Genomic DNA, 24,962 nt, shown 5'->3' on the forward strand with positions numbered 1-24,962 from the left:
TTTCATCTGTATATGTTTGCAGATTAAAGTGGGTTTTGTGTATTTTTGATTTGTGAACTTTTCCCAGACAAAATGTGATTTGTTTAGTTAGTTAGTTAGTGGGTTGCTACCACTCGGTGTTTTGAATGCTTAAGTCTGCTATGATATTATTTGACTGTCAGGATACCTCTATCTTATTTCTTTCTGTTGCCGTGTTCAGAAATCATGGGCTACTGCATGGCTCCGACGTGCCAAGTCTGGCAGCAATAATCTTAACTGTTTCCTCTTCTTACTTTTAGTTCTTTGGCAGCGGTGTTAAACTGCATCAGAACGGAAGTGAGCTTGGATAAATGTAAAGCAAGGTATCCAGACACTGATTTCTGGAAATAACTTCCTTCGTTAAGAAGTTGTGCAATAAGGATGACTGTGGCATGGCTGCAAGATAGAGCAGACGAAGAAACTGCCCGGTTGGTTGGCTGTGACCTCCCGATAGACGCTGGATATCTGTTTGGACAAACTCTAAAAGGCTTATAGTTAAACCTTTTGTCCCGCCAGTGCCTCCTGGCCCTGTCTTTACGTACCTATCACAGAAACAGACTGAACCTAAGTTTAATTAATAATGACTCTTGAAAAAACTGAAATGCTGTCCATAAAATCAGTGGAATTCCTATTTTGGACATAGGCGTATTCTCCAAGCTCTAAACAAACCTACTTGTGCAAGTTTTTCCTCCCTTTAAACTTTTTTTTTCCGTAATGTTCATGGAATGCTTTAAAAGAGTAAGTTAGTCACTTTGGTTATCTGGGGGAGAATGCAGTTCCAGTAAGAACTTTGCATTTTCTGACTGAATTTTTTGAATGACAGGTAGTTTATTTAAAAAAAACAACAAACCAAAACAAACAAACAAAAAAACCAAACCACAACAACATGCTCTTCCATCTGAAAATGAATATATCTTGAAAGAATGAAATCCATACATTACGAAGGGATTGAAAGTGTTTCCGGAGAGGGGAGCGCAGTCGTTGTTTGCCAGTACTGTCCTTATTGCTTCAGGACACCTTTCTGTCATGACATAATATTTTTTATATGTTACGGAATTAGTGTTTGTTACAGTTTTTGGCATCCACCTCATGCTGATCTCAGTTGAAGTTTTGAAACGCACACCAGTATGACACTGTAAAAAACAGTAATTTTTATTTTGGTGGTTTGTGTTTTGTTTTTTTGTTTTTAAATTAGGTTGAAAACTGATTTAAAAATATCAGTTTGGCCTAGTTCACCAAAACATCTGCAGAATTCGCGCACAGCTTGTTGGCTGAGCTCAACAGCAGGAGAAGCTGTAGTCAATCAGTTCTGCCCTCTTCAGCAGGTGTAATACCAGTTGATGGAAATTGCAATACATGGTTTCAGGGGACATGTGGATAATGCGTCCAGATGACAGCAACATCAACGAAGTATAGAAAAAAACATGGGCAGATGTTTGGGTTATTCTGTCTACACTGGTACATGTACTTCAATTCACTCTAATGGAGTTTAGCTACTGTCACGTTGTGGTTTGCTCTGTTACATAGAAGGATTTATGGTAGGCTGCTAATCTTACAAAACAGTCCACCTATTGCAGTAAGCCTTATTTTGCAGTGTCTTAGCTACAGCTTTTTCTGCACGGTTTTCTTTTTTTTTTTAGTTTCTTTTTTTTTTTTTTGTTTTATTGCCAAGCTCTTCTAAGTGTTTAGTTTGTCTGCAGTGGGGTGAATTGCTTTGTGCTTCTGGCATATAGCAGGTTAGTCTGCAGTGAGACTGATGCTTCAGACCTTCACAGACCGAAAGAAGAAAAATTATACACTTTTCAAGCCTCACCCTTTAAAAAAAATAATGTCTCTAGGTTTATCAAACTGAATGATTTTTACTTTTGGTTTTCTACTGTGTGTGCCAGAAGTGTAGTCAGTTTGAAATTACAGAAATTAACTAAACCTGATCAGTAGAATATTAAAATACATCAATAATTATTAAAAATACTTAGTCGGATTGTTAAATTATTAGTTACTGCTCTTCAGGTCTATTTATGTGTAAATGAAAGTGACGGTTAATCCAGCTATCCTGTAATCAGAAGGTCCTGTTGTCAGTATGCAGATATGGATATAACATTCCATGATATCTTGAGTTATCCAAAGCTCTCCTGTTTCTAAATATTTAAAATTATAATTTAGGTCACATAGTTCTCATCATGCCAACGATTATTTTCAGTGTTATTTGTTACATGACTGCTTCTCAGGTTCAAGTTTGTTCACTGTAAATAATTTTGTGGTCTCCAATTTAGTGGGATTCTAATGTAGATTAATTTTTTGGGTAAAACATAGTTGCGAGTTATTTGCCTGAAATTCCATGTCCGAGCCAAGTGTACTCAGTTGCTACTGAGATATGCGTCATCCTTTCCTCCCGAGAAATAGTCGATGACTGTGGTACCAACACGCTCAAAGTAGTGATGTGCATAGAACTGTTCTGCGAACCTCGCTAGCAGGTACAAAGCCTGTTTCACTGGATTGAGAGGTGTGCTCTGTAAATTCAGGAAAGGAAACTAAAATCCTAAAAAAACCCACAATTGGTACCCCACTTCAGCACACCTCCAGGAAGTTAGTGCTGCCCTCTGTCCAGTCCTGACAATAGTAAAGCTTCCGAACTTTGTAACAAAATTAGGGTGGGTTTTCCAGACTTCCTCATGGAATGTCGAGACTGTACCTTATCCTTGTGGTAGTACTGTACCGAAACGCTCCCAGCTGTTGTGGAGGGGTTTGCTCTTCCAAAAAAAAATACGTGGAAAGTAGCTAGAGACACTTTATATTCCGATGACGCTGTCAGAGGACATCCCAGACATTGTTGCAAAGATCTCTGCCCAGTTTTCATGAATGTATTCAAGGGAGGGAATGCTGTATTTCTTTCTTGCTGACTTGGCTCTGCAATGGACATGAGCAGAGAAATGTCTCTCCCAGTCAATGCAGTCTCTTGTTGAGGAAATGAAGTAAAGTGGCTACGTCAGATGCATCTCATTAAATTATTTTCTTTCGTTCTAATCCAGTGGCTTTGCTTTGGAGGTATTTACACTTTGCCAGCCATGTCCTATGAAAAATCAGTCCTTTACCAAATAGAAATCAGCTTAGGAGTGGGAAAGTAACACAATAATAAGAAATATCCATAGAGTGAATTTGGCTTAAAATCCTGACTTCGATACGCTAAATATTTTATCTTCCTTTTTAAGCCAAAGAATAAATTATACATTTCCAGCCTTGCTAAGTAATCAGTTTGATGTCACATTTTGCTTGTCAGGTGGTTGGGTAATCTAAAATACACAAGCAGTAGACAACAGACAGGCCCAGAAAATTAAGTAGTCTTTCTTCTATTTGTACAGTTTAGCATTGGCAATGTTGCTGGTACTTGTGTATTCTAGGCTGCTGAGACTCCCCTCGAAAAGGTCTGAATCAAAGGAGCCAGATTTATTGAGCAAAGAGGCTTCTCAGAGCTATATCCCATGTAGCTTCTCAGGTAGAGCATGGAAGTTAGTGTTTGTGCATGGGACAGCAATTATTGAAATATTATTATTATTATCAACTATTATTGAAATCGTAGAGTGCCCGTGAACAGAATGAACCTGCAAGATAAGACAAGGTGGACCCATTAATGATCAAGTCAGAAAATAAAACAATATTCTCCCATTACAGCTTTCATATTCTTGAACATCATATCTATTCTTAGCCCTGAGGCACACAAGAAGAAGTTATGCTTCCTGTGTGCAAGGAAGAAGGATGTGGAGCTGCTGGAGCGAGTCCAGAGGAGGGCCACGAAGATGATCCAGAGGCTGGAGCACCTCTGCTAAGAAGACAGGCTGAGAGAGTTGGGTCTGTTCAGCCTGGAGAAGAGAAGGCTCTGGGGTGATCTTATGGCAGCTTTCCAGTACTTAAAGGGGGCCTACAGGAAAGCTGGAGAGGGACTTTTTACAAGGTTTATATAGTGATAGGACAAGGGGCAATGGATTTAAACTGAAAGAGGGCAAGATTTAGATTGGATCTAAGAAAAAAATTCTCACTCTGAGGGTGATGAGGCACTGGAACAGGGTTGCCCAGAGAAAGTTGTGGCTGCTCCATCCCTGGACGTGTTCAGGGCCAGGTTGGATGAGGCTTTGGGCAACCTGGTGTAGTGAGGGTATCCCCTGTCCATGGCAGGGTGGTGTGGAACTAGATGATCTTTGAGGTCCCTTCCAACCCAAACCATTCTATGACTCTAGACTTCTCACAGTGGGTCAGAACGGGAAATCTCATGAGAAATTCTCCCTTTACTGCAGAGAGTGTTCTGGGAGGGAGAGTAACTTTAATGGCACAAAAAGTTACTGTCCTGGTTTAGCCAGCCGCCAAGATGGCTGCTTGGGTCAGTCCTTCCCCCAGTGTGATGGCAGAGAAGGTACAAAATAAGAGTGAGATAAGGGAGAGAGAGGGAGCACTCACACCAATTCTGGTCACGGGTAAGAAACAAACTCAACTTGGGGAAAGAAATCATTTAGTTCATTTTTAGTCACATCAGAGAGGGATAACGTGAAACAAAGCCAGATCTTAAAAATATCTTCCCCCCCTCCCCCACCCTTCCTCCCAGCTTTACCTCCTTCCCCGGTGGCTCAGGAGGATGGGGAAATGAGGGTTGTGGTCAGTTCGTCACAAATTGTTTCTCCCACTCCTTCCTCCTCGGGGGGAGGACTCCTCACACTCTTTGCCTGCTCCAGAGTAGGGTCCCTCCCACGGGAGACAGTTCTCCACGAACTTCTCCGACATGAGTCCTTCCTATGGGCTGCAGTTCTTACCAACAGACTGCTCCAGCGCAGGCTTTCCCACCGAGTCATGGTCGTCTTGGGTGCAGCCACCTGCTCCAGCGTGGGGTCCCTCTTCACAGGCTGCAAGTGGGTCTCTACTTCACCATGTCCCTCATAGGGCTGCAGGGGGGGCCACCTGCCGTCTCACCGTGGGCTGCAGGGGAATCTCTGCTCCAGCACCTGGAGCACCTCCTCCCCCTCCTTCTTCACTGACCTTGGTGTCTGCAGAGTAGGTGTTTCTCTCGCGTCCCACTCTATCTGCTGCAGCCGCATCGGGCCCAACCACCCTGAGGAACTGTGTGGCCCCGGCAGGAGGAGCTGCGCCCCATGGGTACCATGGGAGTGGGGAGCTTCAGAGAGCTCCAAGCTGCAGACACTGTGCTCTGCCCCTGCCAGGGGAGAAGCAGGGGGTGGCCCAGCGCAGACAGCTGCCCATGTCTTCTCCCTCTCTCTGCTGCAGGTCCTGCAATGGCGCAAATGTCTTTGTCCCTTCTTGAGCATGTTATTCACAGAGGTGCTGACTGGCTTAGCCCTGGCCAGAGGCGGGTCCCACTTGTGGGACCGACTTGTGGTCCCACCACACAAACCCGACACAGTTACGTAGTACCGTCTGCACGGCAAACTGTCTAGTCAAATTTTTCTGCTTCTGGGGGTGACGTGTTTGTCTCAGTAACCTTGCTATGCTAGTTGCAGGCAGGGATATGCCCCTTCATCCCATGCACCAGTATGTGCTGGGGGGCCACCCAGCTGGCAAGCAGCTTTGCAGAAAAGGACCTGGGAGCCTGGTGGACACCAAGTTGAACATGAGCCAGAAATGTGCCCATGTGGCAAAGGGGGCCACCAGTATCCTAGGCTGCCTTAAGGAGGAGTGTTACCAGCAGGTCAAGGAAGGTGATCTTTCCCATCCGCTTAGCACCGGTGAGACCACATCTAGAACACTGGGTCCACTTCTGGGTTCCTCAGTTCAAGACAGATAGGGACATATTGGATAGTGTCCAGCAAAGGGCCACTAAGATGATGAAGGGACCAGAGCATCTCTCTTGTGATGACAAGCTGAGAGAGCTGGGACCGTTCAGCCTGGAGAAGGGTGAGGAGGATTCATCCATGTATATAAATACCTGAAGGCAGGATGCAAAGAAGAGAGAGTGAGATTCTTTTCAGTGATGCCCAGAGACAGGACCGGAGGCAATGGGCACAAATTGAAACATGGGAGGCTCCATCTGAACATCGGAAAACACTTTTTTTTCTACTGTGAGGGTGACTGAACATGAGCACAGGTTGCCCAGAGAGGTTGTGGAGTCCTTGATCCTTGGAGATACTCAAAAGCTGCCTGGACATGGTCCTGGACCACTGGCTGTAGGTGGTCCTGCTTGAGCAGGGGGGTTGAACCAGGTGACCTCCAGAGGTCCCTTCCAAACTCAGCCCTTCTGTGATCCTGTGAAAATGCCTGCTGTGATTGTTTAGGGCCTGCATGTGGTGCTGATACGTTGCATTGTGGTTTGTGAGCAGGTTGGGGTTTGGAATGGCCAGAGTAATCTTGCATCTTTAATACGTTGTACAAGCATAGATTGCAATTCCAGATTCTCATTATTTCCAAGCTAGCTAAGATCATTCAGAAGTGTCGCATTTCATCTAATTTCTGTCTCCGAGACATTCAGCTGTGCAAATCATGTGTCTTTGACAAAATAAGCCCAACAAATACATGGTCCTTGAGATGCTGAAAAATCCAGTTAAGGCTTTGGTACTATGAGTTTCATGTTGGTTATTTGTGAAATAAAAAATGAGATCCCTTTGTGCTGTTTCAGCTCATAGCAAGTGCACATCTGTACTTACCCTTAACCAGGGAGCGGCCAGAAACACATCTGCTGCAGAGTCACAGGCAGCGTGCTCTCGGACGGCTGGGAGCGGAGGAGAGCTGTGCGCTCGCCGGCTGCCCCGGATCTCCTTCCACTTACCTGCACAACTGGGCACTCGGAACCGCTGTATCGCCTGTGTTCGAACCACGGCAGCTTTCATCAGGCACGACAGGAGGTTTCCATGCTGCCAGGTGCTGCCCGTGCCTTCAGGCCCTTCCAGGGCTCTCAGGCTGCGCCGTCAGCTTCGCTCCTGCCCCTGATTTCTCCGAGTGCCTTGCCCAGGGAGATGAAGGGGAGCTTTGCTGCGGCCGGCGGTTCTCCTTGCCTCCCTCCCTGACCACTTTGGAGTGGTTAATCCTGACGCTGCCATGGAAACGATGCCTGCAGCCCCAGAAGAGGGAATGTGTGTGGCATTCAGCTGCTGCCAGGTGTGGGGAGGAGGGGAGCGCCTGCGTTTCACCCAGTCCCAGTGCCCACTGCGGGGAGAGATGGCAGGTTTAAAATGAGGGGCAGGGGGCAGAGCAGAAACGGCTCTAAACCACAGCTCAGAAACTGTGGCTGGAAATCAATTTGAACCCCTTTCTGCCGTTAAATTAGCTTAAAGCACTAAATTTTAAACTCATTATGTGCTGGCTTGTTTTTATTTTCTTTGCCTTTCGTTTTCAATACTGCTATGTCATGAACTGGTCTCTTCTGTAAAGGAAGTTGCAGCTCCTACCTGCTCATTCTACGCTCAAGGTCTGGGGCTGTAGCGATGTGCACAGTATGTGCCAGGCCCTTGGACAGAATCTTTGGGGTCATCAACACTGCTGGAAGTTTCCTATGTTCCTCACACAGGGGTAGATACGGTTTTATTACTGTGTGTTGCTGTAATAAAGGCTTGAATTCAGATGACTTCCACAGTCATGTCAATGAAATGCTTGATTGCAGTATTGCAGTTCTGGAACAAGTTGATTCATTCATCATTTTTATCCTCTGTTCCTCTGTCTTTTTTTTTTTTTTTTTTCCTCTTCCCCCTGCCCCCACCCTCTGATTCAGTGAAAGTAACAGTAATTCCTGTGACTCTCTTATTTTATAATTGTATCATAGCAGTAACTCTGCCATCCCTCCTGTACGGAGCATCCCTGTAGAGATGCTTCTGTCCATTTTCATCTACTGACAGTTTCCTGAACAGCATTTCGGTGGCAACTGACTAGTCTTTGAAGTGAAATCTATTCTGTAATTGTGGAAGCAGCACCATTATTTTAGTGAGGCTTGGTAATTCTGGAGTGCAGCATATGTCGATTGTGTGTTTGATACCCCAGAGCCATAAACCACAAATCCAGTCCAGTATATTTAGTTCTTTGTTCCATTCACTGTTTTACTTAGAATGGGTAGTGCAAATCTGGGAGTCTTTTTGTTTGTTTGAGGACTCAATAGCAAAGCTATTTTGTGTTTTATTGGTATAATGGCCCAGATTGCCAATCTGGATGTTTTATGGATGAAAACCTGTTTTTATATTAAAAAAATGACTCATTATGTTTTCTGGTTTTTGTTCTGTGGCAATAAATGTATGTTTCACTAATGAGAATGGCCATTGTTGATTGGACAACTTGTCTCCAGCGATGACCATAAGTATATGGTGAAAAAAGAGTAGGAACAGGATAAGAATATATGATACTGTCTCCTACTACTCAAGAGCCACCTGTTTTCAGATTTCCACAACCCAGTGAAGTTATGATGTGCTTTGCAACCATCAAAGCATGTCTGTTACATAAAGAACCATCGTCTTTCATATATTTTCAAGTCTGACTCTTATTTGCTTCGTTTGATATGTCCTACTTCTTGTTTTCTAAGAGCTAGTGAATATGTCACGTGGGATTTTGAAGGCCTCTGCCATGTCCTCCCAATCCATCTCTTTTCCAGACTGAAGATTCCCAACTTCATTGTTCCTTGTACAGAATCCATTTCATACCTTTAATTATTCTTGTAGCCCTTTTTTCTGTCTTTTCAGTTCTGCCACATCATTTCAGACATGGGAAGAGCAGAACTTCACACAATTTTCAAGCTACTAGCACGCCATGAATTTATTCAGTGGCATGAAACTGTTGGTGCTTGCGTCGTGGTAGGAAAGCTGGTGATCAATGGTTGTGAGTGACATGACACTCCTGCGGCAGCCTGTAGGGCTGTTCCTAGGATGACAGAGGCATTGACCAGCCAGAGCTCCTGTGGGGTGATGTGGCCGTTTGGGTGAGGGATGGTGGGGAGGGCCTGGTACTCCTTGCTGGACTGAGCAGGGTGGGGACCTCACCTGTGGGACTTGTTGTCTGATGGACCATGAAGCTGGCAGGCACAGGACCTGCAGGCAGAGCCCAGCAGGTTATGCTGCAGCAGGAGGAGTGAGCAGAAAACTATTAGGATGTCAAGCAGCGATGCTGCAGGGGCGAGGGCCAAGGCCTTGTTGTGCAGGCAAAGAGAAGACCAGAAGCAACCTTAAACAGAGAAGGAATAGCAATGCACGGAACAAGGCACTCTGGACACTTGTGACTTGTGGCATCAAGGCAGCAGCTCTCCCCTCACTTGGAAAAATTAATCTGAAGAACAGATTTGCAGTCCTGGGAATAGACTGGAAGGATGAAGACATGATCCTGGAAAAGACAACGAGGCCAACAGCTCAACAGATCTAACTTGTCAAGGAAATGAAGCACTGAGTATTAACAGCAGGACATCCCCCCCTTCTGTGGTGAATTGAAGGTGTGTATCTGCTGACCTGACACAAAGTTATGTGAAGTTTACTGCTTGCCTGGAGTCAAAATATAGTCGAAATCCTGCACAGGAAGATTGCTGAGACTCTTTAAGTCCAAGGAATTGCTACTCTTCCATGCAGGCACCAATGATAGTGCAAAATGTGATTTGGAAAAAAGATTAGCCAGGTCTGCAGAGTCTTTGGGGTTAAAGTAAAGGAGACGGGTGCTCAGGTTGTTTTCTCCTCAGTATTGCCAGGGAAGGGTGCAGGCAGAAGTGGGCGTATCATTGGTCAACACCTAGCTGCGTAGCTGATGTCACTGACAGTCTTTCTTCTTCCATCATCAAGGGACTATGGTCTACTGAGTGAAGAGATCCACTTTTCAAAGTGGTGCAAGGATGCCTTTACCAATAGACTAGGGAACAATGAAGTGGACTTTAAATAAGGGTTAAGGGAGAGTGGAGACAATCAAGGCTGGAGGGGACACAGTGAAAGCACATGTGGAGTAGAGCCAAAAGGAAGGCTACCATGCTCCCCTCAGAGACAAGGAGCAGATGGCACATAGTCTCGAGTGCCTATGCACCAACCCTCACAGTCTGGGGAACAAAACAGAAGAATGGAGTTCCTTGTACATTCACAGAGTTACAATGTCATTGGAATTACAGTAATTTAGTGGGACAGCTCATGTGTCTAGAGTACCATAATGGACAGTTAAGACCATAAGGGAAGACTGAAAGCATAGAAGATGGGTAGAAGAGAAGAAAGGGTCGTGCTCTGTGTGAAATAACAGTTTTAATAAACACAGGTCAGCTGTGGTCTATAGAGTGCTTTGGAGTCAAAATCAGAGCCATTGAGAGAGACCTCATGATGACTGCTACAGACTTGGATGAGGAAGAAGTTGATGAAGCCTTCTTCATTCACCTCCAAGAAGCCTCAGGTGAATTCTGAAATGGGAATTCAACTGTCCTTATACTTACTGGGGAAGCAATACGGTGGCAAACAAGCAGTCTGGGAGTTTCAAGGGTGCGTTTAGTTCAGCTTCCTAGTGCAGTCTGTGGATGGGCCAACTAGGAAGGGTGCTCTTCTGGACTGAATGTTTACTAATGAAGACATGTTTGAAGATAACGAATGTCAACAGCAGCAGTGGCTGCAATGGCTGTAGGAGTGCAGAGGCCAAGAGGCTTCAGGAGGACAAGTGATAAAATAAAGACCTGGAATTCAGAAGACCAGATTTCAGCTCACTCAGGGAACTGTTAGGAGAGATCCGACGGGAGTCTGTCTTGCAGGGCAAAGCAGCTCAGGAATTTTGGGAGATTTCCCAATACAGCTGCTTCTTGAAGCACAAGAGCAGTCTATCCCCCAGAGCAGGAAAAGGAGCAGGCATAAAAAGAAATCGGCTGGAAAAATGTTGAGCTACTGAGAGCTCAGATGAAAAAAGGAGCACTAGAGCAGTGCACAAGGGGGCAAACTCCCTAAGAGGAATATAGAAATACTGCTTCAGGGTACAGAGATGCAATTAGGAAGGCAAAAGCTCAGCTAGAGCTCAAACTAGCAAGCGGTAACAAAATAACGATAATGTTTCTGGAGGTATGTTAGTGAGAAAGTACGAGAAAGATACAGGGCTGGCAAGTTTGCCAGAGACGGCACAGGAAAGGCTGAGGCACTCAGCCTGTCTTTGGAGGGAGCATAAAGCCCAAAACTCTTTCAGGAAGCAGCGGCAAAGCAAATGGCCAACCACTGAGAGTAGAGGAGGGTCAAGTGAAGGACCGTCTCTACAAAGTGGACATGTGCAACTCCTGGGTGACCTGATAGAGGATGCAACTGAGGGTGCTGAGAGAGTTGACTGATACAATCAAAAAACTATTCCCTAATGTCTTTGAGGGGTCAAAAGAACAAATATTGCTCCTGATGATTTGAAGAAAGATTTGCTGCTAACTTTGATGCCTTTGGTTGTTTGTCCTGTAGAACCATATTGTGCTGTCTTATGTTTTTATATTTGACCTGTCAGCATTTATGGACCTTTATTTTCTCCATTTAAAGAAGGTTTCAGCTTTCAGAAAGAGCATGTTTTTTTCCTAACTACTTCCTTTGCCCTCCTGTTTAACTGCACTAACTTCTTTTTGTTACGTCTTAAGCTTTTCTTAATACGATGCATTGCCCCTGTGCCTTCAGTATGGGAGCATCAAATAGTTTCCGTACTGCACATGAGGACTTAACTCTTAACTTCAAACAAACTTTTTGATTTTTTCGTTACATACTTTCTCTTTTACGTGGCTCGTAATTGGCAGATTTTCTGCCTTCTGTAAGCATACTGGAACTGAGCACAGAATGATCGCTTAAAGTGGCTTCTCAGCTGCAAGATGTCAAACCGCCTTTTGTGCATTACCTGAGACCAAGTCAAGAATTGCATATTTTCTTGTGTGCATCCTAAGCAGCTGTCTATGATAGTATCCATAGTTCAATCTGTGTACCATGTCTGTCACACTTTTTTTGGACTGTACAAGCTACAGGAATAGTTGAAGACTCCCAGAACTATTGCATTTTGTACTCTTCTTTCAAAATATGTCTCTGTCTTGATGGACAGCCACTACTGCCAACTCTATACTGTGTCATCCTGTACAAGTATACTGTACATCCTGTACATCTATACTGTACAAGTTCTTTTTGTTCAGTGAGATTGTTTGTTACTTAGATTCTCTTTCCTTACCTCCGTCCATGCCACAAATTATCCTGAACTGCATGTTCTTTACGTATTTGTTTTCACACAGGTAATTTTTAGACTGTAATTTTATTGTGAAAACCTTTTTACTTTGCTCAAAAGATGAGCTATTCATACCAGAAATTAGGAGAATACGATCATAATTATACTTCTTTAAACTAACATTTTCATTACTAATTGCTCTTCTCTTTCATAAGGAACAATATGAATCTGTTGGGAATTTCCTGAATCTGTGGTATTTCTGCAGGGTAGCCAGAAAAGGAATGAATTGCCTAATTATTTTACTAATTCTCTTCTTTGTAATAAAAGATGTAATAAAAGAGGAAAGATTCAAAAGCGTAGTTTGGGCTAACAAAGTTAACTGCTACTGCCACAGAATCATCTGTGAGAGAAAATGTGCAAATCTTGAGGGTTTGCAGTCTTGCAGTTCAACTTTTTTTAGCCCACACTGAAAACCTACTTAATAGTAGCAGAAATAAGTGAATTATTTGACGAATCGATGTGCTGTCTGCTAGTATATTAGAACTTCTTGTTTACAAACATCCCTGTATTTGTGCTGTATTTCCTTACAGTTTCATTGTAATCCTTTATTTATCTGAAAGTCCATGCCCATTCAGTAAGTGTAGCAAACCGAGTCTTGCAAGTATGCAGATAGTCAAGGTTCTGTGTTGTTAGTTGTAAGAAAAGAGGGAACAAACTCCTATAGGTATTAGTTTGCATGCAGTAGGTTGCCCTAATTAATTTTAAAAAAAAGTACCCATCTTGCTTTGGTAGATAGGTTTTGAATCCCTTGCTAACATGCTAATGACTAGCTCTTTAATAGCTACTCATGGCAATATTCAGATGTAGTATCCTAATTAATTCAGAGATTCAAGGATAGTTGCAAATTACAGAGTCTGTTCTTGGATATGCTGCACTGACAGTGTGTATGAATTGAGAAATCTCTCTTGCAAGGCAAAGAAAATCAAAAGAGAAAATTATTCACCAGAGTGGTTTCTCCAGTGGAAGCAGGAGAAGAGGAAGGGACTAGATGTCTCTAATCTCTTAGACCATTCTGGACAAGTATAAAGCTAATAATGTATGATGCTGGCTCTCCATCTGTACACAATGCCTAGGATGACATGTATCTTCAAAATTCTTGAGGCAGAATTAGTTAGAGATGTATAAATAGGGAACTGGAGAACCCCAAGAATAAAATGATGGAGGAGACTTTAGGCCTCTAAACGCGTGGACAGACTGCACAAAAAGTGTTGTATATTATTGGTGCATATACTGACACCTCTGTAGGTATTGCTAGCATGTTGGCATAATGTCCATGGGACCACAGATGAGATCAGAAAAGAAAGGGAGACGAGAAGCTGAGTGTACTACCAGAATCAAACAAGGTTTTCATAGTGCTTCAATGTTTAGAACATTTTAGAAGTTTCAGTTTTTGAAACTATGTAGTTTTAACTTCTTAGCTTTTCACATGTCTTTAAACCATACAAATAATTTTACATCTTAGTAAAGCATCTTCCAGCTGCAGCAGGACTATGTTGCTCTTCTCAAAACAAAATTACCTTGGAGGTATGTATTGGAAAATCGAAGTAAAAGGCATTAGTCCCAGTTCTGTCTGATATATTACATTTGGCAAACATTCATAGTCAGGCTTCAAAAACTGCAACTGTAAATGGAATTACCCATTTCTTTTTCACTTAAAGTGAATCTTTGTGCCTGGAAAACTGGGAAGTAAATGAGAATTACAAGCTTGGACCAGTGTAAACTGAAGTCAGGGTCTGTTACTAAACTCCAGCTCTGTTTCTCTCACTCTTGGAGAATATCCACCATCTCTGAGGTTTTGTTTTGCTCCCACATTGAGCTTTACAATTAATAACAATAAGCACTAAAGCAAGTCAAAGCTAATGAGTTAGCGAGTCATTTTCTTACATCCTTCTTAAATTGCTGCTGCAGAAGGAGGAGAAGCAAAGGTATAGATTAGAAAGCTCGTTGTAGTTCTAATTTTGTCCTAACACTCCAAGGCTTTTTCTTGCACTTTATTACTTTGGAGACTGAAGTAGTTTGCATGGGAGGAAGTGGAATAGCACAGCAATCATGGTGGGTGATAAACCATTGGGAGTGTTGGCAAGGGATGCAAAAACTAGTGAGAAGGAGAAGAAAGGAGAGAGCTAAAAGACTGAAGCTGAATACAAAACAGAGAGAAGAAAAAATGGGATAAAAAAGGACCAGGCAATTTGTAACAGAAAAAATGGAGATAATTTGAATAACTTTGGTGATTGTGCTGGAGTAGAAATAATACAATTTCCCTAGGAACAGAAGTCCAGGCAATTGGGCAGTGTGCCCTCGGAGAGCAGGGCTTGCCTGTAACTCACAGAGGAGCAGGGCAGTGTGCCTGGAGAGCTGAAACATGCAACTGAATGCAATTGTGACCTCATTTGTATCAGAGTCCTAAAATAGAAAATAAAATAGGGTCTGATTTCTATAAAAGTTGTTGAAGGCATGAAAGGGACTTCTTCGAAGTAATCTTACATGATAAAGAAGGAACAGTTCAATTTTAAACACCATAATCAGCCAGGCTAGTTCTTTACCCCATAAATAACCATGTGCATAATAGGCCAGATGCTATGCTAATCTCCTGTAAGGAAACATGGAGTTGTTAAAACCTTCAGATCAGGTGAGATAATGAGCTAGATAAATACAGGTTCAGGCTGATAAAATACTAGCACTTACGTTAAGTCAAATGAGTCTTTGTGTAAGCATGAAGATGATCAGAGAGTTTGATAGCCACTGATCTCTAATCGTAATACAAGTTGGCATAAAGCCCTGGAAAAATTTCCAGAACTCATCAGTTCTAGGATCATTGAAAAGCTAGGTTAAAAATGACCTCTGGAGATCTACTCCAAGTATGTCTTGCTTCAGTGTTAGATCAGATGTGCAGTTGACTTTCAAAATTTCCAAGAATGGAGATTCTGCAGCCTGCCTGGGCAACCTGTTTCAGTGCTTGACCAGCCTTGCTGTGCTGTTTCGTTTTGGGGTTTGGGTTTGTTTGGGTTTTTTTGTGTGGTTTTTTTTTTTTCCTCATATCCAGTCAGAATTTACCTCATTACAACTTGTGACCGTTGCCTTTGTCCATTTGCTGTATACCTCTGATGAGTGTGGTAATGTCCTCACTATAATTGTAGTTGTAGATGCCCCATCCCTGGAAGTGTTCAAGGCCAGGCTTTGGACAACCTGGTGTAGTGGAGGGTTTCCCTGCCCATGGCAGGGGGGTTGGAACTAGATGATCTTTGAGGTCCCTTCCAACCCAAACCATTCTATGATTCTATAATCCCCCATTAGGTAAAAGTCTGCAACTAGATTCTAAGTAGACCATCTCTTCTCCGTGCTAAACAAAACAAATGCCTTCAGCTTGTTGTATAACATGTGCTTTGATCTTCTAACCATCCTGGCGGCCCTTTGATGGTGTTTCTTCAAAGTCTTGTCGTGTCTCTTGTCCAGGTGGCCAAAAAACAGGCACTGTAGTAAAGATGTAGCTTCCAGAGTACCAAAAAGAGTGGGTAATTCCTTGTTCTGCTGGCAGCTCTCTCGCTAGTGCAGTGATTGAGTGGCTGGCCGTCATCACCACAGGAGGGCACAACTTGTCCACCAGGCCCCTCCGGTCCTTTCTGTGGAGGTGCTGTACTGTTAAGTGAGATTCCATCCTCCATGCAGGACTTTCCATTGTCCTTTCTTGAACTTCATGACACTGTTATTGGCCTGTTCCTCCAATTTGTCAAGGTTCCTCTGAATGGTAGTCTTGCCCTCCAATGTATGAATTGCTTCCTTCAGGTTGATGTTACCTGGAAATTTGCAGTTGCGTATAGGTGTGGTCATAGCTATTAAGAAGTCTTTTTTTAATTTTTTTTTTAAATCTTTTTTGTTTTTTCGACCTCCATTAAGATCCTGCAGCAACATATCCACAACTGAGCTGTTGAATTTGACACCTTTGTGCTCATCTGATTATCACCTTCTTGTGAGCTTTTTCCCTCACTCCTGTATTAGTCAGTGAGAGGGAAGAATGAAACAATCCAGTGAAAAAGGATAGGAACAGTGCAAGTGAAAACACAGTCCACAATGTTGAAAGTAGAGAAGCTGGAAGAACCAAATGGTATGTTCTCAAGCCCAGTTTTGAACAACATTGAACAACATTCAGTGTCAGATGGGTAGGGCCATCACTAGTGATGTTTTTATCCTGCTCGAAAGCATCAAGACATTCTGTTTTCCTTCTAGTTACAGGATGGGCTATCAATCAGCTCTGTTTTGTGTCTACTGCTGCCCCTAGATTTCTGCCAAGTTAAAGTTCCCTATTTTGCTGTTTTCCTCAGGAATTACGAGCTCCAACTTTTGCTGCTCATGTGCATCCTGTACGATAGGTTAAGAATAGTTTGTTGCTAACACCACTCTAGGTAATGGCATTTACTTGAAGCTTATAGATATGTAGTATGTGGAATTATGCATGATGCCATAGGATGTGCGTAGCAACGTACACATGCTACTTGTGGCGTTAACTGCAGTACAGTTTTATTGTTTAATAGGTCACAACAAGATAGAGTCAATGTTGTACATTTACACAGCCTATGTACTTCAGGAAATTCTGTGGTTTCTAAGATGCTCCTATGAAAGACTTCAATCCAGGAGACGATTTATTTGTTTGTGTAGCTGTAATCAGGCTTTCTCTATTCATCTCACCAGGGATTCCCAGCCTTACCTCAGCGCTGTTATTTGTCTGTATTTGAAGATTGAAATGATCATCAGTGCACCAATTTGTTTTTGTATAGCGTATTTACAGTCAAAAGCTAAACGCTTTTCCTCTTTTAATGTTACGACCTTAAGATTCTTGGGAATTCAATAAATCCGCAAGGCTGTTAAGCCTAAATTTAGATACATTCTTTTTTTTTTTTTTTGTATCAGCTGCTTTTTACTCTCTCTACTGATTTTACTGTGTCTTTTGCTCAGCATCAGTACACATCTCTCTGTGAAAGGATTGAAGGATTACTTTAAGATTGTAAAGGACAGAGTAAAGTGAGATCAGCTCTGAATATCAGCCACATTTCTTTTGACCTGCTTTATCCTTCCCAACATCCAAATGGCTCAATGCAGACCACCCAGCAGATACAAAGCATAAAAATAACCAAAAACCCTCTTACTTGGTGAGCCCTGAGCTCAGAAGTTCATAACCTGTCTGAAGGCTGTGAAGATTTCCATCAGGCATATTCAGTTTCTGGACCACTATGAAATGTGTGACCTGATTCAAGTCTTATTTAATGCGTGAAGTTTTGATGATGGCTGCAGAGAGTAGATAAAACATAAATCTTATATTGAAAAGGCAAATACGTCCAATTGCCATCTATGGCCTAATGAATATTTTTTACAAAAAAACTCATGCTAGTGCACAAATACCGCTTGTATACATAAACAGCAGTTACATACTCTTTTTATAATTTCAAAACAGTTTGATAAAGTTATCATGAAGTTCCTCCCTTTCCAAGCTGCTCTCTTGAGTGATTTCTCTGGATTACTCTCATCATTATCTCTAATCTTTCTGTTGGCTTCCCACTCCCACACCCTTTCTGATGCTACGTGCTGAGGACTGCCGGACTTGTCATTTCACTTTGCAATGCCTTTACATGCGTGCTTGCTTTGGCATCATTGCCCTTTGTAGCTGTGGCACTACTTAAATTAATTTTGATGTTGCAATGTGGTTTCTGCAGTTCTTCATTCTGCAATTGTCTTGACAAGAGATTTGCATAATCAGTGGATAGGGATTTGTTTTTAATATTGATGTTCCGATTAGCGTGATTCAGCTAAATAATAGAAGGTTGTGAAGATAACACAACATGGCATGAGCTGGTGAAAATGATGGTAAACAGAACAAATAAGACAGATGACAAAGTCAGGTTCAGTGGTTATTTTTATAAAACGTAAGCAAATGCTGTTTCTAGTGTCTGTCTTCTTGCACTGGGACAGCTGCTTGAAATCTAAACGTACAGATTTATTCAAATATTAGTCACTCTCACTGCTTCCCGAACAAAGAGAAGGAAGCTTATTAATTCATTTTGTGCCGGGGGTTCTTGATACGGAGGGGTAGCAGACTGTCCTGACTCTTACTTGAATTCTTCTTTTCTTCTTTCATTCCAAAGGCCACTCGGTGGACCTGCACCTTTGTCATCACATGAGGGAATATTTAACACAGTTTTTTGTTAAATTTAATGTAGAGGATAATTCTGAGGTAATAATGATTTGGCTCTGCCCCTTCACATATCTTCTGCCCCCCCTTTCATCTCCTTCCATCTCTAACTTCTGATGGCACCTGACAGAAGACAATTAAGTAAGAAATAGCAGCAATTAAATCAAGCTAGTAATGAAGTTACTGTTCACCTATTCTAGCCATTTTCATGCATTAGAAACCTAAGATTATTTTTTTATGAAGTGATCCAGCACATCTCTGCTTCCCTGCTTGAGGAGGGATATGTATACAACTGTCCTTTTCCAGTCATCTCTGCAGGGCAGGGCTTAAATAATGTGGGCAGTGAAACCAGAAAACATTGATTTCTACATCTTAAGAAGAGCAGAGTTCCCTCAATGAGGGACCAATTATCGAGAGAGAGAAAGGCTGCTTAAACCAGTCATTTTAGGGCATTTGCTAGAGTAGCAATTTGTGCAGTAGGACTCAAAGAGATTAGTGAAGAATGAGTCATGAAGTATGCTAGGAAATGAAAGAAGGAGGGAATGCAAAAGAGAACAGAAAGGAGTAAGTAGAAAAGAAAGCTAAATGACAGTCAAGAGTAGAAAAGTATATTTTGAAGACCAGAGTCATGAGCAAAAAACGTTCTGTAGACAAAGTAATCATGACATAAGGGTGTTAATTGGGAAAATGTGAAAGTGTCTGGAACATAGTCAACCAGAACGATCAACTGAAGGAATATGAAGCACATAAAATATACAACAAGGTGTACAATCTAGATAGAAGAAAATAAAGAGACAAAGTAAACTTTACTTTAAAATAATTTAAATGGAATAGATTTGGGACATTTCTTTATTTAGTTGATTTGGGATAGCTGGACAAAACGGAACTGTAGAGAGGTTGATTGCACCTCTAATACAGTAAAAGGACACAATGAGCTACACTTGTCTGCCTGGGAAAAGGTAAGTGACAGCGTGAACAGTCAGGAGCGTTAGTTCCTGAGTCCTTGGTTCTTAAGTTCATGTAGTAATATTGTGAGGACAGCTGTGTCTTCTCACTAGATAGGTAAAAATGTGCTCTCTGCTAGGCCATGGCAAAGAACATGTCTGACCTGTCTCACTTGGGGTGGCAGGAAGTGAGGCTGACGGGATGAAAACATATGCGAAGCGTCAAAATGTGTATTGATATCCTTGTTGCGAGAGGATCAAGTAACTTTAAAAATGCAGTGGAACAGAATAACTGTTAAAGCTTTTACTTTTTATTTTGAAGTAAACTTAATCCTCTGTTTGGTTTTGTTCAGTGTTTTATGCTATCAAAATTTCTCACTGCTTACATGCTTTGATATGAGCATGCTGGCATAGCAAATACTGTGCCACTTTGATTTTACATTCTTCAGAACTTTAGTAATATTTCTGTTACAGCCCTTCCTGCAGTAATGGTATTATTTTATGCAAAGAAGGACAAGATTTGAATAATAACTCTTGGAAAGTTGATCAACAGTCTCTTCAGCTTTTCAGACAATTGATTCTACTAGGTGAGAGACAAGTGCTCTAAGTGAAGTAGGCATATCTGGAATAGGTGATTATTATTGGGTGATTTTTAATAGCCCTATCTACAAACAACAATGAAAAAGACATTCCTGAGTACTACAAAAACTTGCAGAGAATATTAGTAACTGTGATTACTGATGCACTGTTAACATTCAGTGAGCAGTCGTGTTTTGCTCTCTACATCAGTCTGACTCTTGAAGGTATTCTTGTACTCTGGGTAGTCTTGCTTGGAGTAGTGAATACAGAATTAAGTAGACTTTGTCAAATAGTCAGTGGCCATTTGACTGTACACTGGCTATTTCATGCCGTACATAACCTGCGTGGACTGCCCCCCTTACTCATAGTGCAGGACAGCATGCCAATGACAAAGGAAATGTCATTCCATGCCAATGACAAAGGAAATGTCATTCCATGCCAATGACAAAGGAAACAAAGGGGGATGATCCAGCTGAATTAGATAGAGCAACCACCCACCATTTAATTCTTCCATTTCAGTTGTTGTTTGCCTCATTTCAGAAATTTGGGAAGTTTAATGCCCCCATATACCCTTGACTTGGAAGTCAGAGGTTTTAGGTGGCAGATAGGACGAAGGCACTTGAATCCTTCCCTCTCACCTTACCATTTCATCTTTTCTCTCAAGTACTGAGTTCTTCAGTGGCACTTGGTGGATGCAAGCCATGACCCAAGTAATTTCCAATGCTGTTTTTCTGCTAGGCAAGACATTACTAGGGAGTTATTCGAGAGACTCTCCCATACCTCTGCAATACAGTGAGGTTTTTCTTGGAAGAAAAGAGGGAGAAAGAGAGAATGGGTGCCACAGGAATAATTTAGCAAGTGGATTCTCAAAATATTTCTTCTTCAGCCTTCAAAAAACCCAAAGAAAAGGCACAAGAGAGATGTTTCTATTTATCTGTGAAAAGGATTTAACTGCAACTGAAGTGAAAGGGCAGCAACATTTGGCATGTTTGCAAGAAACATCATTCCCTAAAAGTACTTCAATTTTATATTTGATAAAACTGCTTCTACCGTATGTGGGGAATATAGCTCTTTACGGAATAGTGGGGATTTTACTTGTATTGGGTTTGCTTCTTTATTTTCCTTGTAATTAAAAATAGTTTTTGTGTATAAAACCAAAAACTCTTTAAAAGTACATTCATAAGCTCTGTGGATAAATCTTATCTGGTAGGACTGTTTTGGCTTCTTTGACAGAATAAAAAGAAATACATTCAATTAGTGGTAGGATTTCTAACACAGCTTTTGTCCAGAAGTGCTTGAGTTTCTCTTCTGCACATCATTAAATGCAGAAATTAAACTGCATTCAGTCCATCACAACACACTTTCACTTTACTTTATTTCACTAGTGCATGCTGTGATGGTTGACTCTTTGAGTACGAAAGCTTTCATTACCACATGATCATCTCCAGAACTTTGTGTGATTTTTTAAGTAACACAAATTCTTCTGATCTGTGGTCATACTTAGATCAACTTGTTAAGAACTCATTTTTATGCTCCTAAGAGGTCTACATGAACTATGAATGATTTTGGCGTAGGCCTAAGTTGTTTATTGTATTTGAAAATTCCATTCCTGATAAACCGACGCATTCTACGACATACATCATTAGAGTAAACGAAGGAAGGAGTAGGTGTTACCACAAAAATTTGAACTGCGAATGTGTTTAAAAAGAAAAAAAAAACCACTTTCCTATATTATACTAACAGTTCTTGCACAAATTATAATTTTATGTACTGAAATTCCTTCTTAATCTCAAGAGAAGTCAAAACAAATGTTTCATTTAATTTTTCAGGAACTGCAGTTTGAGAGACTGACTCGAGAACTTGAGGCTGAACGTCAGATTGTGGCTAGCCAGCTGGAGAGATGTAAGCTTGGATCAGAAACTGGAAGCATGAGCAGCATTAGGTAACGTACGAATTGTTTATTTCTTTGTAATGTGATGAATTTTGTTGCTGTTAGGAATTACCACAAAGAACAAGATTAATCATCTTGTAAAAAAAAGTACACCGAGGAGCATGAGATTTTAGTTTGATTTAGAGTTTGAAAATTTGCATTTTAACCTGCTTTTTAAAGAGAAAATTTCAAGAAGAGCCTTAATTTAATGCAATTTGGTATCTCTTTTTTTTCTGGTAACAAAATAGTAGTCACTTTTAGAATTAATTGATTTGCTATCACCTGAATGAATTAAAAGCAAAATTCCTGTTTCCACAACCAATACAGCTATAATTTTTAGGCAGAGTTTTTTAGCTTCATATTTGCAGAGATGTATTGATATGTTTTGTCAACCTGTTTTGTCATAAATTCATCATTCAAGGTATTAAAAGCTTTAAATATAAATACTTAAAACTGCTGCCCTGACATCAAAATGTCAAAATAAGACATGAGTCACGCTCTTTTTTTAGACATTGTCTTTCTTCAGTTAAAGAATTGTTTTGGTATATTGTTTGGATGATGGCAAGATTATTTAAGAAAATGTGACAAAAGGAAGCTGATCTCTTGGTCATTTTGGTTCTTTGTCTTCTCAGCTGAACCTGGTAAATGAAAGATGATAGTACTTTCAGATGATGAGTTTCAAGGATCAAGAAAAAAATATTTTATATACACATATCTTCTGTTTCTATCACTGGAAATACTAAATGTGATATCTTCTGAATACATAAGATGAAGTATAATATGCCAAGCTTATTACCAAATTTTGTGTGATACTGGTAGAATAACTACAAAAAATATCTATCACTACTGGAAGAAACTTTTCCTCAGTTTAAGCAATTCAAACTACACTTCAATCAAATAAATTATTGCTTTCCATGATAAGTAGGAAATAATTATTTGGGAGAATGCCAAAGATGCAACAAAAATACTGCATTTAACTGCAATTAAAGTGACAGAAGTCAGAAGAATCTTTCACTAATTCAGCAGAAGCTGTGCATGAAGTCGACTTAAATATAAACATTCTTAATAAATCAAGTGAGCATTAACTCTCTAAGATAAAATCTTACTTTATTCTATATGATCTTCTCCACCAACTAGACTTACATTAACATTAGAGAAACTATATTACTTAGAATTATTTAAGCACGGAGTAGGTAATATTTGACAATGCAGTACAGCACTATATTTGTACCTTAAGCGCGCTCTCCCAGCACTTTAAATTAAGTATGGTATGACTGCATTTTGAAAAAGCTGTCTGAACTATGTTTGAATAGTACTGAGCTGTGTTTGAATAATATTATTATCTTAGGTTTATTCCAGTCAGTGGTATGGAGGTTTGGAAATTTCTTCTTCGGAAGGAAATATTTTCTTGGTGAACTTCTTTTCTATTGGTAAAGTTATACTTTTGAGTCATCAGTGGTATCCAAGTTACTCAGCTGTTTCTTAAGAGACTCCAGTTACTTGAGAAGTTTAATATTTTGACTACTAATCTCTCTGCAGAATAAACTAGTACCTAGAATAACTGAGGAGGCTTCATGCAAACTTTTGACATCTGTAATTTGGCCAGAAATGTTTTACGTGTAAGAGTTTAAAATTTCTAGCATTTCAACTAAAAAAATTTAAAGAAATACTTGAAATACTATTGTCCAGAAGACAGCATTGAAAGCTCACAGTTAGATAGCTGTTCTTAGACTTGGCAAGTGATTTAAAAAGGAAATCAATAATAATCTAACATTGTTTGTGTTGGGTTGTTGTTTCTCCCATACGTATTAAATGAGCTTTAATTTTCTTCTAGTTTTAAAAGTCATAAATCATTATGGGAGGGGGTAGAACTAACACAGATATTAAGTGAAGTCAACTATCAGTCTGGCTGTTGTGCTGGCTTTCCAGTGCTCATTCAGATTTGAGAATGTTCTTTGACTTGGTGTAGTGAGACAAAGACTTGAAAGATAAAGAATTATGTAGTGGAATACTGTGTGAAAAAAAAAAAAGTAAGTATCTAACTTCTTTTAGACTTTCGGAGTCCGGGGGGGCAGAAGAGGCGTGCTCTGTATAAAAGTATTTTTATACTTTTTTTCGTAGATATGATTCCCAGTAAAGCTACACTTTTTAGACAGACCTGCTTTAAAACAAGGCAGTTAATTTCATGGCAAATAGTAAATGCTTTAAAAATCAGTTTCTGATTGATACAGGATAATTTGAAGGTTTTGCCATCTTGATTTTAGTCAGCTACTGAATAATTAATTAATTGTTTTAAGCATGCGTGTCTGACGGAACACAAACTAAAATCAGAACTTATAGCTGTTATTACTAACCTTTTATTGGTGAAGAGCTTTTCAAAACAATCTTTAAATCAGCTGCATTTATTTTAAATTCTGTCATTATTCAAAGTGAAAACCTACCTGTAAGTTTCCAGTAAAAGTGAATATACATCCTTCAGTGATATCACTGTTGTATGAGGGCACCTAGTTTTATTATTCAGATGCTTTTCCTTATCAAGGAATAATCAAACTGGACTGATTGTAATCAGCATATTTTAATATTGGGAAGTTAGATGATTTTTTTTTTTTCCACTTCAAGATAATTCACTCAAAATCTCTAAAAGGAATTTTTCTTGTTAATATTTGTTACCTATGTCTGTTAGTACCCAAGTTTCTAAAACTATTACATGGAACAGGTATCCATATTTGCAATTTTAGTCAGGCTAAAGCAGCTTACAGTGGTGTTTTCTGCCATATCTTGGTCTGACATCTTAAAACAACTGCAGATACGCGACACAAGTACTTAGAGTGCCCTTCATTGTGGAGATATCAGGAAAATTGATCTCCGCTTTACCTCCTTGGGATAGTAGTTTCATGTGGTCTTCCTAGGTGTTTTAAAATTGTGCCCTTGAAACCAGGTTTTTAGGAACATGCTAAAAGGCTGTTATTTCTGGCTTCAATTTTGCTTTCTGTGCTCATCTTGCGTATTTCACGCTTGGCCCGTAAGGAGTTGTGTATCCAGCTGTACCGTGAAGCTCCATGTGGCTTGATTTTCAGTCTTCAAGGACTTGCTGTATAACTTTTTCTTGTCACAGAAATCGGGACCCAGAAAGTAACGTGAGGTGAATTTGCACAGCGCA

The 24,962-nt window shown here is 40.7% G+C and overlaps 1 protein-coding gene across 1 annotated transcript in view; it reads left to right on the top strand.

The window, feature by feature from the left end:
• Window positions 1–24,962, top strand: part of CTNND2 (catenin delta 2) — a 566,505-nt gene that overhangs the window by 119,726 nt on the left and 421,817 nt on the right. Inside the window, exon 2 of the mRNA XM_086609047.1 lies at window positions 21,702–21,814. Coding sequence (XP_086465173.1) covers window positions 21,702–21,814 — 113 coding nt within the window. The remainder of the gene's footprint in view (window positions 1–21,701; window positions 21,815–24,962) is intronic.

Source organism: Tauraco erythrolophus, chromosome 3 (genome assembly GCF_009769465.1).
Source record: "Tauraco erythrolophus isolate bTauEry1 chromosome 3, bTauEry1.pri, whole genome shotgun sequence".
NCBI classification, from domain to species: domain Eukaryota; kingdom Metazoa; phylum Chordata; class Aves; order Musophagiformes; family Musophagidae; genus Tauraco; species Tauraco erythrolophus.